Source organism: Melampsora larici-populina (genome assembly GCF_000204055.1).
Source record: "Melampsora larici-populina 98AG31 unplaced genomic scaffold MELLAscaffold_8, whole genome shotgun sequence".
Lineage (NCBI taxonomy): Eukaryota > Fungi > Basidiomycota > Pucciniomycetes > Pucciniales > Melampsoraceae > Melampsora > Melampsora laricis-populina.
In genome coordinates this window covers 271,714-288,095 of record NW_006768772.1, presented here as the reverse complement: position 1 = coordinate 288,095, position 16,382 = coordinate 271,714, and the positions used below count along the sequence as shown (strand labels likewise).

Genomic DNA, 16,382 nt, shown 5'->3' with positions numbered 1-16,382 from the left:
CAAATTTTTTGATGACAACGCCAAGAAAGAACGTATGAGTGTGATTGAATCAAGCATGGATTTCTTGCATAGCTTAATCAAATCCAAGCTGGAGTATGCAACCGAGATGTGTGATAGTCGAAGTGCGGCTAGGATGGAAAAAAAAGAGAAAAGAGAACACAAAGAAGTTGAAGACCTTGAGGGCAATAATGATGGTGATCAATTCCTAAGAAGATCTCCCAACGCGCTACCTAGAATCGAGGAACATAGATTGAACAAGGTTAGTTGTTTTAAAGACAACTCAAGTCGGATTTTGAAAGATCATGAACTGATATCACACATTCAACTAAAACATTGTACGCAGCTACCGGCCATAGTATGCTCAATGATTGGTTTTGCTTGTAATAGGAGACATTCAGCAATGCAACTTCAAAATTCATTGACATTTTTCGCGTGCGGTGTTACAGAGAAGATGAACAACTTCTTACACTTCCTAGGCTTATCACTATCTAAACAGGCAGTGAATGAAGCCATGGATACCCTGAAAGAACAAACCACAAAAAAAATTAAATCAGTTGCTGCTAGATCATACAAAATCAGACCATTATTATGTATAGATAATATAGATATACAATCATCAGTCCATGATGGTAATGTAGACTCGACCATGAAGACTTTACACGGCACTTGGGGATATTTACATCTAGTACCTGAGCATTCAACCGAGGATATCACACCTGAAGATGTTAGTCTTGACACATTTTACGATGCAATGGAACGTAGCAAGTCTACGCCTGTCAATTTACATGATCTATTACCAACAAATGCCGAAGAATCACATCACAGATTAGCCAGAAATTCTCAATTAGTTAATGCATTGCTTGAACTGATGTTAGATAAAAATTCACCCGCTTATAATTATTGCAAAACTCATCTTGAATCAGTACCACCATCCGTTGATCCTATCCAGATGTACAAGCCCGAAATTTATATGCTCAAACTAATGACAGCTTCAGAAAACTCGGCGAATAGTGTTGGACAAGTCCTTGAACAGCTGATCAAACAGCTTGGATTGAAGCCAGAAGATTTTGCTTCACATGTTCAACAGGTAGAAGGCAATCTAGGTACTCTTCAAAACTTTGACTCTGCGGCTAAAAAGCAATATCCAGCTGGACATCCTGAAGAAAGTCTACAAATTCTTATGCGTTGTTTAGCCGGATCACATACTATGTGGAACTTGACAAGTGCAATTGCTGATGTTTATCTTGGAAATCCAAAAGATTCCCAAGATCCTGGAGTTCATCGTATGGCTGCAAGCTTAGGAATCAAAGCTGACAAGCTTTTTGATAATAAAGACTTTGGAACTTTGATGACAGCAGTGCACAAGATTCATTCTGCAACACTAGCTTTTTTACAGAAGTTTGTCCTTTCTGCTGTTTGCTCTAATCATTGTTTAAAATGTATGGCTTTAATCTGATCCATGTATTTGTAATCATAGGGAGTTCAACACTTCTAAGGGTAGTGGATTTGATCCTAGAAATCCAGGTGTTGCTCAATGTTTGATTGATGAAGTTTATGATAAATATTTCACTGGTGATTCTATACAAGAAGCTGAGAAGGCTGAGGACAACGCCCTCTACAACCTACGCTTGAGATTACGTGACTTTGCGACAATTGTTGAAGCTGATTATGCTATACGCGCTGGTGATATTGGACGTGTTATGTCAATGTGGAAAAGATGGGCTATTATGGCGCAAGGTATCAAGAGATTGACTTCTTATGCTATTCATCTTCCTCAATACATACTTGTTTTAGAAAAATATTTACCCAAAAAATTTGCAAGAGTTATAAAGCACTGTTTACTAATTCCTTCTGCTGGTCGAGAGGGTCACTGGGTTACTAAAGACTTCTACCTTGAGATCCAGAATTTCTGGATCAAATACTTTTATAATTGCTTGGTGAGATTTTCATACTGATTTCAAGATCTTACAATGAACAGACTGTCTAACTGAAATCCCTTCAAATTCTACCAGGGGTGAGGAACTGATCTTGACAAATTGATTGACAGATTGTCACTCAATGTGCCATTGGTAAGAGAACTCTGAATTGGCCTTGGAAGTTACAAAAATAGGTGAAAAACTGACAATTTCAAATTGTGTAGTTACAACACTTGATTTGTCAACTTTGTCTTAGATCAGGTCTAGAACACGTATACCAGAACAATAAACATCCAATAAGCCCAGAATCCCTTACTAGGTTCATGCACATGGTTTGCGATCACCTTGCCGACCACAAACTCATTCTAACCAAACGCAACACCTCGGTTTTGGCCCCATTGAATGATATACATGCTGATGGTATTGCAAAGTTCAAGTCCATCATTAGGAAAGAAGATTGGGAACACACACCCTGTTGCTTTGGCTGGGGGTCCTTATCAGGCTTCACTATTGATGAAAATATAGAGAAATCATGAGTGTTAAATGTGTCAGAACTAAGCTATAAATGCTAGAAAGCTAGAAGAGAAATGCGGAAGACTTACTTTTACAGCAAGGGTTACAATGAAGCTTCTCCGTGTAATCGAAGCTGTAATTTAGTCCTCTCCTCTTGTTCTTCCCGAAGTCTACGAGCCTCAGTTTCCAAACGCTTTTGAACTCGTAATGCAGCCTTTTTTTTCTTTTCTTCAGCCAAAGTGTCTTTAATTCTCATCTTCTCTTCATATGCAAGCCAAATCCGAGTCCCTTCTTCCCAAGCTGCCAAATCTTTTGCTTTCTCTTTTTCTTTTTTCTCAATATGAGCCAGATAACTTTTTGATGTGTTCCATAGCTCAATAGTTTTGATGATCAATTCAAAAGTTCCTGGTAAAGGCTCACTAACCAAAATTCCTCGGAGATGTTGCCCTAATAGAACAGTTTCATAATTCTTTACCACTATCCATAGTTCTTTGTAGTTGAAAAGCTGGATCGGATCTAGATCGGATCCGTCCGGATAGTATTTGTGAAAGAGTCTATGAAGGCTTCTGTTAGATCTGCAGCTAGTTCTATCATTGTAGTTGAGCAGTAGATTTCGTCATTGTCGGTGCAAGGGATTGGTCTTCCTGCAAAGGACTTTGGCAGTGGCGGCAACATCGGAAGAGGATTCAGGAAGCTTTCTTCAGGCAGTTTCATTGGGATTGTAGGTCAATTCAACATCTCCTGGAATCCGATGCGATCAGTGTTCTAAGAGCCTCAATGAGCTGGATTGCGCCAGCAGGATCACATACTGAGCATTGGCAAGGCTTCATCCCAGCGGCAGCTTGTTGATCCCTCTCTTTGATATAGATTGCATCATCAACCGTCAGAGGAAAATGACCGTATCTAAGATGTTAATCAAACCATCAATTGGGAAATGTAATTATAATTATAATCAGTTAAACAAAGACTTACAATGTATCAGCGTTCAACGCAACACGTAGACAGACCGAAGTGCCTCGAAAGGCGTGCATCCGGTCGTCGTCATTCATGACGGCATTTGTGTCAAAATCCTCCATAGAGTTCTGCCCAATTGATCGGTGAGGTTCGACTAGCATTATTGCTACACTATCTTTCCCACCCCTCCCACCTCTTCCTGCCATCTGACTCATAACATTTGGATCCATTGCACCCATGATGATAACAGATTGTACCTCGTGCCAGTCTTGGCCCAAACCAAGCGCTGTTGTTGCAGAAATGACACAAAATTTGCCTTTGCCATACTCATCAGCTCGAGTGAGCTTATCCTTGGGACCCGTAGCCGCATGATAATTACGACAACATAAGCTATTTCCATTGTTTGCACCGTTTGGGTTTCCTCGAGCAATATGAACTTGCTGGGATACAACAAGAGTCGAGTCTTGCTGGCCAGAGTATATTATAGTTGATGGAAGGTTTTCATCTTTGACTACAGACTGGTGTGGAATCAGCTGAGCTAGATCTTTGGCTGTGCTCAATGGTCGAGTGAGATACATGCGAATGAATCGTATTTCCGGCCAAACTAGCTCGCCTCGGATGAGAACACGGTTGTGCGGCGTCAAGTGAAGGCTATTCCAGATGCTTTCAATGCAAATTGGTTGACAAGTCGCTGAAAGCAGAAGCACTGGTACTTTATCAGTAGCTGCAAGGGTTTGACCAAGATCTCCGTAAGAAGCTCTAAATTTGCATACATCTGCAAGTTGATTGTGACTTTGTAGACCTTTTGTATGTCTGCTAGCAACAAGACCCCAAGAATAGATGACATGAGCTTCATCAACCACCTTCAAAACTAGGTGTTTTTGAAAATCTGGACTATAATACAAGTTCTGGAATTTCTTACTATTCAAGAACATTTCAGGACTCTATTTAGAATTGCAACATTCAGTTGATTAGAAAGCTGATTGATGATGATAAAATGAAGAAGTTTGAAAAATATATACCAAGAATATCACTTGATAGAAGTGACTCTTTAGCTTCTTCCATACATCTTCATCAGTTGCTGAAACCTTGGTGAGGTTGATTCCAGTTATCCCTGGCAGGAGCTCTAGTACCTAACTCCATCAACAAAATAGTTACATATCAATCAGTGATATTGATCAGCTTTAGATTGAAGGAACTGTCAAACAGCACTGACTTGATTATTGCCTAAAGCATCCAGAGGATTTATGACAATCATGACCGGGAGTTTTTCAAGTGGAAACAGAAGCAAGTAGGAAAGCGCAATTCTCGACTTCCCAAAGCCAGTACTCGCCAGGAGCATTGTGTTGAATCCATTCATAACGCTAACAATAGTGTCTGCTTGAACATCTTTTGCAGTCTGTTGAAAATTTCTTTTGAATTCGCTCTTCACAATCTTCTTTTGATGTGACAATGAACCTTTCACCAAACTGGTAGGCAACAATGGCCGAGTGGTTTCTAAGGGATCATCTTTGTCCTCTATTATGGGAGGTAGGGACATCTCTTTGTTCTTGTTTCGTAATTTTCGAACCATGTCAAGATAGATTTTATCTTGGAATGTGATTTGTATATGAATCAGAAACGATGAAGATGTTCGAATAAACAGGATAAAGAAAAGTCAACGATGAAAAAATGAGACGGTGCGTTCCTTTCTTTTCAAAGATGGGGAAAGCAGTACGTCTCATGCATCAAATGAACTTTCCAAGCTCCCCAACCTTGGTGTCAAGATCTGATATCTCTTTTGCTTAAACAGTCTTCTCTTCGACTTGAACTATGATGTGTGATCTGGTACGAGTCTGTACTTTTAACAATATCGACCTTTCTTCATTTCGGAAGTCCTTTTAGAACAGAGGCATCTTGCTCACGACTTGGGGTTCCTACATAGTCCAGATGACCCATTCATATTGCAGTTTCAAACATGCTGAATATTCTCAGCCAAAAGGGTGCTTCCTATTGTAATAGAGGGATATTGAAAAAAAACAGCCAAATTGAAATTTGAGATTACATACAGATTTCTGTAATCCGCAGTCGATTCTCAAAATCACTGAAGACAATGTTTTCGTCTCAATGAAAACTTCTTTCCTGATTTTTTTTCGAGGATTCTGAAGAGAGTGATCTCTTCAGAAGAAGCAGGAGAATCTTTGGTATGACTATGGGACTGGGGCATGAGAGGTGGGTGAGTGTAGAGGAAAATCGATTTTTCCTCTACTAAATCTCAAAACCTTCCGTGCCAAAATCACAACATAACATGTAAGTCCCTCGTACCTCGGAAACGACTTGTCGTTAATAAATCCAAGGTACGATTGGACTTTGATAAGTTTGTCTGACCCAGTACTCCATCCACATTGTAATTATAAGTATATGGTCTTTGGATGTAATGGATCAATTTGAGTGGATCATCACAAACACATCTATTTACTGTGTACCCTCAATTTTGTTTATTAAGTTGAACCTCTTGATGAGAGACTCTGGTGTCAATCAACAATAGGATTTGAAGCATAAGCAAGGCTTCATATCTACCGTATCCTCATGAAATCGATATAATGAGTTCATCCCCATATATATCCATGCCCCCAAAACCCAAAAAGTCAGAGGAATATATCACTTTAGGGACAATCAAGATAGGATGTCTTGAGGGAATATAATCACTGGGGTTTTTTACGTGTACCACTTCCATTCTAGGTAAATGTTGTGAAAAGGAAACCTCATTTCTTGTTTTGGGTGTTTCTGTGAAAAAAAGACTGCAAACTCAAAGGTGCTCATAGATCACCTTTCAAAAAATAGAAACTTGGAAGAAGACACAAATCTTCATTGGTTTTGTCTTGCATTTTGATATTTAGAAAGAATAACAAAAAAGAGAAAGATGGGAAAAGATAAACAAAATATGAATTACAATTTAGGGGATCCAATTGATTCAACTTTAATTTTGGAAACTCCATAACCTTTTGATGATTTTTTTCCTCAGGTTCATTCAATTTTATGGATGCAAAACCTTTTTATTTTTGATTTGTGGTTTTTTGTTATAAACTTAGTCATCCAAAAAAACAAAGCAAAAAGAATGAAATGGTAAACTTAAAGGCAAAACAAATTTTGAATAAGTCATCAGTTGAATCCTCATGTTGATGACAAGATGGACATATGTAAAAAAATGGATGCTTTGACTTACATATCAGTCACAGTAATATCATCTCCATACCTCTCATCAATCGATTTTCATTGGTTAATCTGGCCAGATTTTCTGGAAGGCATAGTGGAAAGACAAGAAGAGGTAAAAAAGCAAGGACAAATTAAAAACACATGATTGTAGTGGGATTTGCAATTTGGTGCTTTTGCTTACTAGTAATCTTGGTGGCTGTAGTAGTCAATATCCCCCCAGTACTCCTGATTGGACCATGGGTCTGGGGTGCGTTGCCTTGGCAGTTGTGTGTCACTAATAATTTGAGGGTTTCCCGTAGTACCTGGTGGTCCGCTGGGAGGGCCTGATTGCACTAGGACTTTTTGTGCACTTGAAACGTGACAACAACAATGATAAGATGTTAAAAAGACAACACAGTTTTTCTGGATAATAAAATTAAACGATTTTTGATAAAGAAAGATTTGTGACTTACTCAAGTTGGCTTTTGAGTCTGTTGATTAAATAACCGATTAGATCAGCAATTTTTCCAAGCTCAGCCAACCTGGCCGCTACTCCAAAGTCTCTTGAAGGAATTTTGAAAAAGTTTTTAATGATAATGAAAAAATATGAAGAAAAATGAGGAAAAGTGGAAAATAAGATATCTTGTAACTGAGATATTTAGGAACAATGGATAGTTGGGCTTTGAGGGATTTATTTTATTTATAGATATCTCTATAAAAATGGTTGTAAGTAAAAATCAGATGCCTCCTCTGTCTTTTGAGATGAGGGAGGTCTATTTATACCTTTTCTTTTGACTCCCAAATTGTGGTTGCCAAAGGCGCTGTGTTAGAGCATTGCCACCCCGTTCATCTCATATGCACCCTGTGTGGGAAAAAACAAAAGCCAGCAGGCCGTGTAACACGCCAAGACACTTGTGAGACATACCAGAGCCCATGATGATTATGAATAGTGGTCCCATATACCTGCAGTTACCACAGCTTTCAGCCATCAAATTTGCACAAAGATTCCTCTTCCCTTTGGATTTTCTGGGATTCTCTGGATCCAGGAGCCCCAATACCCTCATATCACCATGTGTCAATAAAGAGAAAGCTGTATGGGCCCAATATTGGACAGAGTTTTGTCACATTCAGTGAATTTATCACCACCTGCATCCATCACCACATCCAACCAATACAAACAGTTAATGACTGATTGGAGGCTCCATTGAAATTTGGTCAAGTTTGGGCATGGGTAGGAACTCAAAAAATTGTAAAGCATGTGCACATTGGATGAAACAAAGCTGAATATGAAATACAGCTGTCACTAGAACATAGGCGGGCGAGGGCGGGCTCGCCCGCCTTTAACTACATTGAGTTCCAAAACGCAAATACATAACAGTTCAGACTTTAAATGCTTACACTTTTAAATGTAATGATAGGTTCTCTAGGTTGATAAAGATAAATTGAAGGAGGTGAAATAAGTGATAAAGAGAAATTTTCTACATGAAAATGAAGTGGTTTATAATTTATGTTGATTGGTTTTCAAAATGTACAAAAGAAGTTTGTGATTTTGATGTTCTGGGTGACATATTATCCTTGAAGGCATCATGTAGTTTATTTATTGATCAAAAAAGAGAGACTTCATTTGAGGTCTTCTCCTTGGTTCAACTTTTGGATAGGTAAGAAACCAATCTTGATACTTTCTTTGGAAATAATCAATCAAGAGAAATCTGACATTACAAAAACCCATTGACATTGACAAGAAGAGAAACAATATTCAAAGAAAGCTTCCATATAAACACATTGATAATTCAGGCAAACTATATTGGTTCATGACACAACTTCAACTAAATCTTAGGCAATCTTTTCACAGTAATCAGGTAGTTGTTAGAAGTTTCTACTTTGACTTCAAATTTCATAAAACATGCCATATTTTTTTACCACATGATATTTGAACATGGCCATGAGCTGCTTCCGTCTTAATCCACTCTTGATGTGATGACCTGGCCTGAAATGTCCAATGAGCCTCTGGAGTTTGATATAAGTTAATTTGCGTGGAGATCTAGGTTTGAGATATTGAATCAAATCATCTGGCAAGGTGAATATCCTTCTCCAAAATTCTGGGTCATCATGTATTGATGGTAAAACATAAAATCCATCCTGCTGGAAGCCCAATGAGTGATGGTGTCTAGCTTGGATGTGTTGATTCCTCATTAATTTTTGACAAGAAATATTTTGGGCTCTGGCTTTAATAAGTCTCTGAGAGCGTCTTTGACCTTCAATTTTAGGAGTGGTAGGTGACTGAGAAGTGCCAGAATGGCTCCTGAGACTTATATGAACCCTGATAGGCATTTTCAATATCTGTCCAGATGAGTAAGAAATAGTAAGTAATTGGTCAGCTACGTGCTATCAAACAAAAAGAAAGCTGACAGTGGGCCTGAAAATCAGCAAAAACAACGCTGAGAAGAATACGCCGAGTGAGAACTAGGCAGTCTTCTTGGTGAGGGGTAATTAAAAAATTAAGGAGAGATAGAAAACTTACATCCAGAGGAGGCCATTTAAATGAACTAGAAATGTTGAAGAATTGCTGAAAGGATTTTAACAAAAGCTTTTCTATTGCATCATTTGCTTCATCAATAAGAGACATACAACAAAGAAATTCAGACACAGTGCATTGTTAACTTTGCTTTTTATTTACTCATTGTAACGGGACATGAATAAGATCAAGCCATCCTTTGTTGTACATTCTATATAGCTCATAAAGGGATTACAGAGATCAAACCCCAAGCAGATCTTTTCCATCAGGATTGAGGTTCTTTAATACCAATGTTTGTTTGGTGTGGTTGTCAAAGTTAAGAAGGTGAAAGAGATGAATTATCACAGATAGGCCAGTACTTGGTCTTGAATATCCTGATTTGAGGTTGTTGTCAAGTGGATATAAATGCAATGTAGTATGTCATGGATTTCATTGTGATCTTGGTTCAAATCATTGTTTGAGTTTGGAAAGTATTGTTGAATTTTGATGATTATCAGGCCAAAAATAAAAGAGGAGGTGCAACATGAATAGAATACACATTGTAACAACTGAGGATTGTCTTTGTCTTCTTCAAGCCAAATGGTATCATTTCTGGCATCATTCATGTCTCTTCATATGGTCTAACACACCATAGCTGTTGATCCAATATCACAATATGTTTACATCTTGATTATCATTCGATAAAGTACTACAATTGTTTTATTTTGAGAGATCTGAGAAGAGATCTGATGGTCTTCACTCTAATGTGGATAAACACCTGCACTTTCCTATCAGTCAAAAGGGTGTTCAATGAATATGTCCAAATCAGAAGAGCACAATAGTTCAGCCCAACTAAAATTCACATGTCTTACTATTCAGAACAAAATGACCACCCAAGAAGTTTTTTACTTCATAGCCACTATGGTATTCTGAGAATAACAGAGAGGTTTTGCCATCAGTAAGTCCAACAGATCAGCTTTGTGCATAGATTGAGTAGGCCTAGTGAGTATTAGTAATTTGATTGACAATTCAACTTTTTGCATCTATTATGTGATGGGATTCTCTAACCCCAATCCTCAAGCAATGGGATTGTCAAAGATATACAACAAGATAAGTAGGGATACCTCTTCTATGAAACCACCATGATATCAAAGAAAGAACAATCCATGCCCGTAGAATGTATGTTGAAGCTTGCTCGTAGATGATTTGAGAGATTCCAAAGTTGCATACCATATTATCCCAGATAACATTGCCAAGTGTTAGGAAGGTTAAAAGAAACCAAGCTGCTTTCCTCCAAGCTACCTGCCTCTGATCTTCCTTCACAATTATGTGGCATGGTGAAACTTCCTCAATTAATCTTTTGATATAAATCAGATGCATACTTGATTGTGAGCCTGTTGAAGGGTGAATATGAAAGACTTTCTGGTGTTGGTCACTGTCTTTGACAATGTCCACTTTGATTCCAAGGCTTGATGCCAAATCATTGATTTGAATAAGATTGTAGATCAGGTAATCATCAGACCAATTTTTTGAGAATTTCTGACTGGTTTTTTCTGGCAAAAGATGTGTTAGCTCAAAAATTATTGATTGGGTTGATACTTTGTGAGGAGTAGGTACATACTCATACACATTTTAGATTGGGCTTCTTTTGGTGCAAGGGAAACTTTATGCAATACTGGAGAGTCTAAGAGAGGATGATGAATGGCCATCACATCTTTGCTTTTTGTAAAAATACTCAAAAGAGTGATATGAGAGAAGGATTCACTTCTGCAGTGGTCTGGAACCTTCATCATAAAATTATGTTTGAATTTGCAGGAAACCTGGAAGCTGGCTATAGTTTAAAAGTGTGACTTGAAAAATGATACCTTTGGAACCTGAAGGTAGAATCTCAATAGCTACTACATGTGCCTTATTTAAATATAAAATAAGCTCAGGAATGTGCATAACTGATTTTGTTAGCCTCATACAGACAAAATCAGCCAAACTGAGAAGATCTTGGCACTCAAATTCTACAGAATGTTGAGGAGTCCTTTGTACATTTGGTTTCATTCCCCTTTGAATCCAGCTCAGATGAGGAGGCTGCCATAAATCCTAATCCCATTAAAGCTCAGAGGTATGTAGTCTAAAGTTGAAAATAAATTATATATCACATAATATAGTGATAAGAAACAGTTCAGAACTGTTTTCCATGGACCCTGACCCGGTACAAACATGTATACTGAAGATTCCCATGATTGGATAATATTTTTAAAATAACCTTCTTGTAGAATTGCTGCAAATTGCCTTCTGTCACTACAAAATTTTGTATCACTGAAGAATTTGTAATATTGTAAATCCCTCTGAGTAACAATACCTCCTCATAGTCATTCCCCACTGCTCTTGAACCCCAAACCTCAAAATTCTTAGGTGCCAAATTTATGTTTCCCTGTGCCATCTCTGATCCAATATGCTCAATTTTTACTGATTCAACTATGATTTGATGGCTTAAATCAATTCCAATCTGGCCCACTATACCTGAAAATGCCCAACATTCCCCAGCTGATGAATCCCCAAATATTTCTATCTCAGGACCACAAAGATCTGCTGAGTTGTCTTTTAAAAGTGGAATGGAGAAGTCATGGCATGTACTCCTTGTATTTGGTTTTACTGAGCTTGATGTTAGTTTTGAAATTACACTCCTGCCAGTCTTCAATGCAGCATAGTCCTGGTGTCCAATTCTATCTTTTGTACATTGTTTGATGCCTTCTTCTGCCATAAACTTTACTTCCTCTGAGGCTTGTATTAGTTGGTTGATGTCTTGTACAAGGCTGGTTGTATAGTCATGATTCTTTTCAATACCTTCTTCTCCAAACATCTTTAACATCATATTCAAGTGTGACTGGTGTGTTTGATTTATCCATTGCATTTTTTCCTCCAAATTATTGAGTCTTCTATATAGGAATCTCAGATTCCTTGATCAATCCCAAACAACAATTATATCAGTCAGAAGTCAAGAAGGAATGAGTAATCCGGAGTGATGAGATGATATAATGGTTGTAGAGAAGAAGCTTTCAATATAGTTGAATGAAAAGAAAGAAAGCTTCTCTCAGGCCGGATGGATTGATGAACTAAAACTAGCGGTACATCACGTGATTAGGTTTGGAAACTTACAAAGTTTGTGAGTAAAGTCATGTAACAAATTACAACATGTATTAAATCATTAGTAAACATAATATGAAATAGAAATGTGACATAAACCATTTTGTGAACGTGATTTGTTCCAACATTCTATGCATCTTGTGAATTTCAGTGAAATTTCCTGATGGTATCACAGGAAGTCAGAAGTTTGATGAGCAAATACAGCTTAGAAAGTGGAATATCACTTACGCAGGGCCACCAAAATTGCCGCAAGAGCTAAGAAGGTGATCAGATGCTTTACTATAAGTTGTATCACCCATCACACTGCAAGACCTACCCAATGACCAAAGCTATTTTGGTTATTCATCTGATATGTCTCTGAATGATCAGGTGATGATTCCAACAGACATCAAGTCCAAGGGTGTTTAAATAGAACCTTTGGCGGTGGGATGAAGATACTGACTGCGTGTTTATCAGACTTCAGCTTCTGTGATTGTTGGGGTTGCTAGCCCATAGACCTGGTAAATCCATTGAAGGACAAGAATATCCCTCTGAGAAACCCTTTCTCCCAATCAAACCTTGAGAACTGAATCATAGAATTCCCAAGGTGCATCCCTAGAATTCAAAATTGATATAGATTTCCATGAGAGTATTCAAATGGAAGAACAACCTTTTATATCACTTGTCTCCATCATTTAACAACCATTTGTTCACCAAGATAAAAGGTTAATCCAGTGCACCAGCCACTTGATCATGAATGCAGATGATTTGAAACTGGCTATTGTTGCCAAGTTTAAAGAAATTGAGGCAACTATGAAATCAGAAACTGGTGAAGCACAAAAATTACTTGAAGAAGATGATCTTGATTCTGAAGCTCTCAGAACTGAGGGTAAGTGAGAGAAATATCTGGTGTCTAATTATATTGTGGGCTGACTTGGTGGTTCCTTATACCCATTCACAGAAAATGGCATTCTCAAACAGGTTGAGACTGAAGTTGAGGGTTAAAAACACCTTGATGCTTCATTGAAAATTGAAGATTCTATTGAAGAATGTACCACAAGAAGTAAGATCTATTCTTATTTGCAAAGACCGTGGAGTTACTTCCAATCTCTGTGACCAGTTACTGGTCTTCAATCTGATCAGTCATTAGATCAAATGAAACAAAGAAAGCTGACAATGGATCCCCCCTTTATATACAGCTAATTATTCAATTGTAGCTCTGATCATTGTAATATGTGCCTGGGGAGTATTCTTCTTGATTCCATCAATCTTTTGGAATGACAGGTACAATCCAAGTGTCAGTTATGGTGTGGCAGTATTTTAGTCTTACAGATGTAACAGAGTATAACCTCGTGGGATTCTTTCAGTCAAATCACAGTTGTACTTCAGCCAAAGTGATGGGACAGTTAATTGATGAACGCTTATAATGTATTGTGATAGTTCATGTATATCATCAAGATACTCAGTCTGAATTCTTACACAAGTGATATGTAATAGTCTCATCTTGTTTCTACATTTAATTCACCTGCCATTGATATCCTTGCTCAGTCCATGTATAATCATTTAAAGACTGTATATCTCTCCCAAAAGTGCTTATTATGCCTGATTGTGCAGCCTCTTACAGGCTTTGTCGCTGATGATTAACTCCATTATTGGATGGAGGGAATAATTCTGAGGCTCATGGCATTTTTAAGAAGTGTGTGTTCTAGATCATAATTTTACATTTCATTTCATATTTTGAATGATAAGAATAAAGGGTAAAGATAATCAATGGAAATTAAAATATAGATTATGATAAGATTCCACTGATTTTAGATGTATGTGAATTTTAAACCTCAACATATTACTTGGTTATCTATACCTGTCATGAATCATACAGTAGAAAGAAGAGAAGAATATAATATAATCAAGTGATAATTTCATTGATCACATTAAATTTTGTCTGCAAACTTTGTGCATTCTATCAAATGGTCATTGAGCTTGTCGTATTTACTGGCAAGGTTTCGAAGTTCTTCCTTGATGAGAGACTTCAGGGTCTTATTACCGGTGCTATCCCCATCCACTTCTTCATCAGGTAATTGGGCATTTGAACTGCTTGAGGTGGCCATTGGTGGGCTAACCTGAAAGAGATATAGGATAATTAATGACACAATCACCTCTCATATTGTATGGGAAACCCACCTGATCTGCCGAGTACATCCCATCAGTGGGAGGTGATTGATCCTTCTCTGCTGTTTCTTGAAGATGCATAACTTTTTCTTGTAGCTACAGATCAAAGTTCAAACGATTTTAGATTTGATTGTGTTGTGACAACATCAGATGGAACTCATCTCATTACCTCTTTTATCTGGCTACTGAGTGTGACTCTTGTCGCCGATTGATTTTGTATATCAGAAATCTAGAATTTTCAGAAACAAAATGGTTAGATGGATTAACCCACAATACATACATTGCAAGATACACGTGTCAGAAGAGAAGGACATACTCTGCTTATGATACAATATAAATGCTCAGCAAGCTCCTCACGTATTTCTTCACCAATCGTCTTGTCCTTTGTTTTTTCTCTACGGGCCAGTTTATGAATCTGATTTTCAAGTGATTTATGTAAGCTATTTAACTGTGGAAAAAAGCAAATTTGAGTCAACTGTTGCACATGCTGTATATGAGAACCAACTGACGGCTTTAAGTTCCTCCGCATGTCCAGTAGCCTGATGACTAAGGTCTCCACACTTGTCATCAAGGTCGTCTATGCTTGTTCTGATCTACAAATGCATACTATTTAAAAACAGATCTACATTGCATGTTTTTTATTGAAAGAGATCATCTGCCTTACATGATAAAGATCTTGATGATTGTTGTCAACCTCAGCACTATGATGGCGAAAAAATTCTTCGAGCTTGGATATTCTTTTCTTCATCTATAAGATGTGATATTTACAAAATTGATTAGATAGGTAATTGTTTATGAAATTGGATGAGGAGTCTTACCTGACAGAGCTCTGCACCATTGTCTTCCAACTTCGCAGCTTGACACCAATAGGACTTCTGAACCAGATCCTTGAAATCAGACAGTCTTGACTCCTGCTGCTCAAGTTTACGCTCTTGCTCCGTAAGTTTAGCCTCTTGCTCCTTTATATTGATCTATCCAGTATAAATTCAATACACGTTCTGTAAAAATCTGTATAAAAATTTCTGAAAACATACCAGCAGATTCATATTATCTTCTGAGTTTCCAGTGCTCTCAGGGTCCATGCTTGAGGCTGAGCGTTTTGGCGCTCTTGGTATAGCCTCTTGGTCTGACTTTCTTGATTGTGTCAACATTGGAGTATTTTATTGTTGATAGAGTAGTATAATGAATAGAGTTCAAACTTGAAGATTGACTATTGCTTCCTAAAATTAGGTGAAAAAGTACACTCATTATATGCCATATGATAATCAGTATGTACGTATTTCTTAATTATTATCCCCCCCTCAAACTCCTCAAGGTTCTCCTCAGATAAATTGCACCATTCAAATATGTCATTCTCTGCTCTTACTTGTAGAATAGGCGGTGTTTTGTGGAACAACACAATCCCTTTTATCATGCAACCAGCCAGATTGGGCAGCGGGCGCCGCACTGACAGAAGTGGTTTACCTTGGTTCAAGTCACATAGCATGCTACAGGATATGCCAAGTCACATATTGCTCAAGGAAGAAAGCTTCTTCAGGGTTAATTGGTGGTATTACAGCACAGTAGAATCTATTTCCCCATATTATTAAGATTACTTCATAAAGTCTGAGTAACACAATGCCAGCCTAAGAATATTTTTCTTCCACACTAAGTAGCTGTTTTGGTCACACTGGCTCCATAACTGAGTAAGTCAAAGAGTCATGGAGATACACCAATTTCTATTCAATTGGGATGTTGTTGTGTTAGATAGCAGACTCATGCTGGCATGAAGTATGGCACTGCATTATAGCTTGCTATGGCTCAGATTAGATACACCAGTATGATACTTAGCAATATTTTGACACAATTGAATGCAGATCTAAAGTGAGACTATAGAACATGACCCTTGAAAGACCCCACTAATTCTGAATTGCGCATACTCCACCTGTTCCAAGCTGCAAGAACATAATTTTTGGGGTTTTTTGACTTGACCAGGGGAGCACCATGGAGCTCTTGCAATACAGATTGCCAATAAGTACTGCCAGTTGGATACCTTGTGATTCAAA

General features: G+C 37.8%; 3 protein-coding genes across 3 annotated transcripts; all 3 read right to left on the bottom strand.

The window, feature by feature from the left end:
- Positions 1–2,532: 2,532 nt before the first annotated feature.
- Positions 2,533–2,914, bottom strand: MELLADRAFT_104022 (uncharacterized protein; the record flags this gene model as incomplete). The annotated part of the gene is made up of 2 exons (XM_007407034.1): positions 2,533–2,876; positions 2,905–2,914. 2 exons carry the CDS (start codon positions 2,912–2,914, stop codon positions 2,533–2,535), a joined length of 354 nt encoding a protein of 117 aa, XP_007407096.1.
- Positions 2,915–11,224: 8,310 nt separating this feature from the next.
- MELLADRAFT_95812 (uncharacterized protein) lies at positions 11,225–11,917 on the bottom strand (the record flags this gene model as incomplete). The annotated part of the gene is made up of 1 exon (XM_007407033.1): positions 11,225–11,917. The coding sequence occupies one exon, from the start codon at positions 11,915–11,917 to the stop codon at positions 11,225–11,227; it is 693 nt and encodes a 230-aa protein (XP_007407095.1).
- A 2,182-nt stretch (positions 11,918–14,099) lies between these two features.
- MELLADRAFT_61022 (uncharacterized protein) lies at positions 14,100–15,419 on the bottom strand (the record flags this gene model as incomplete). The annotated part of the gene is made up of 7 exons (XM_007407032.1): positions 14,100–14,288; positions 14,350–14,433; positions 14,654–14,785; positions 14,847–14,930; positions 15,002–15,085; positions 15,156–15,308; positions 15,372–15,419. 7 exons carry the CDS (start codon positions 15,417–15,419, stop codon positions 14,100–14,102), a joined length of 774 nt encoding a protein of 257 aa, XP_007407094.1.
- Positions 15,420–16,382: the final 963 nt, after the last annotated feature.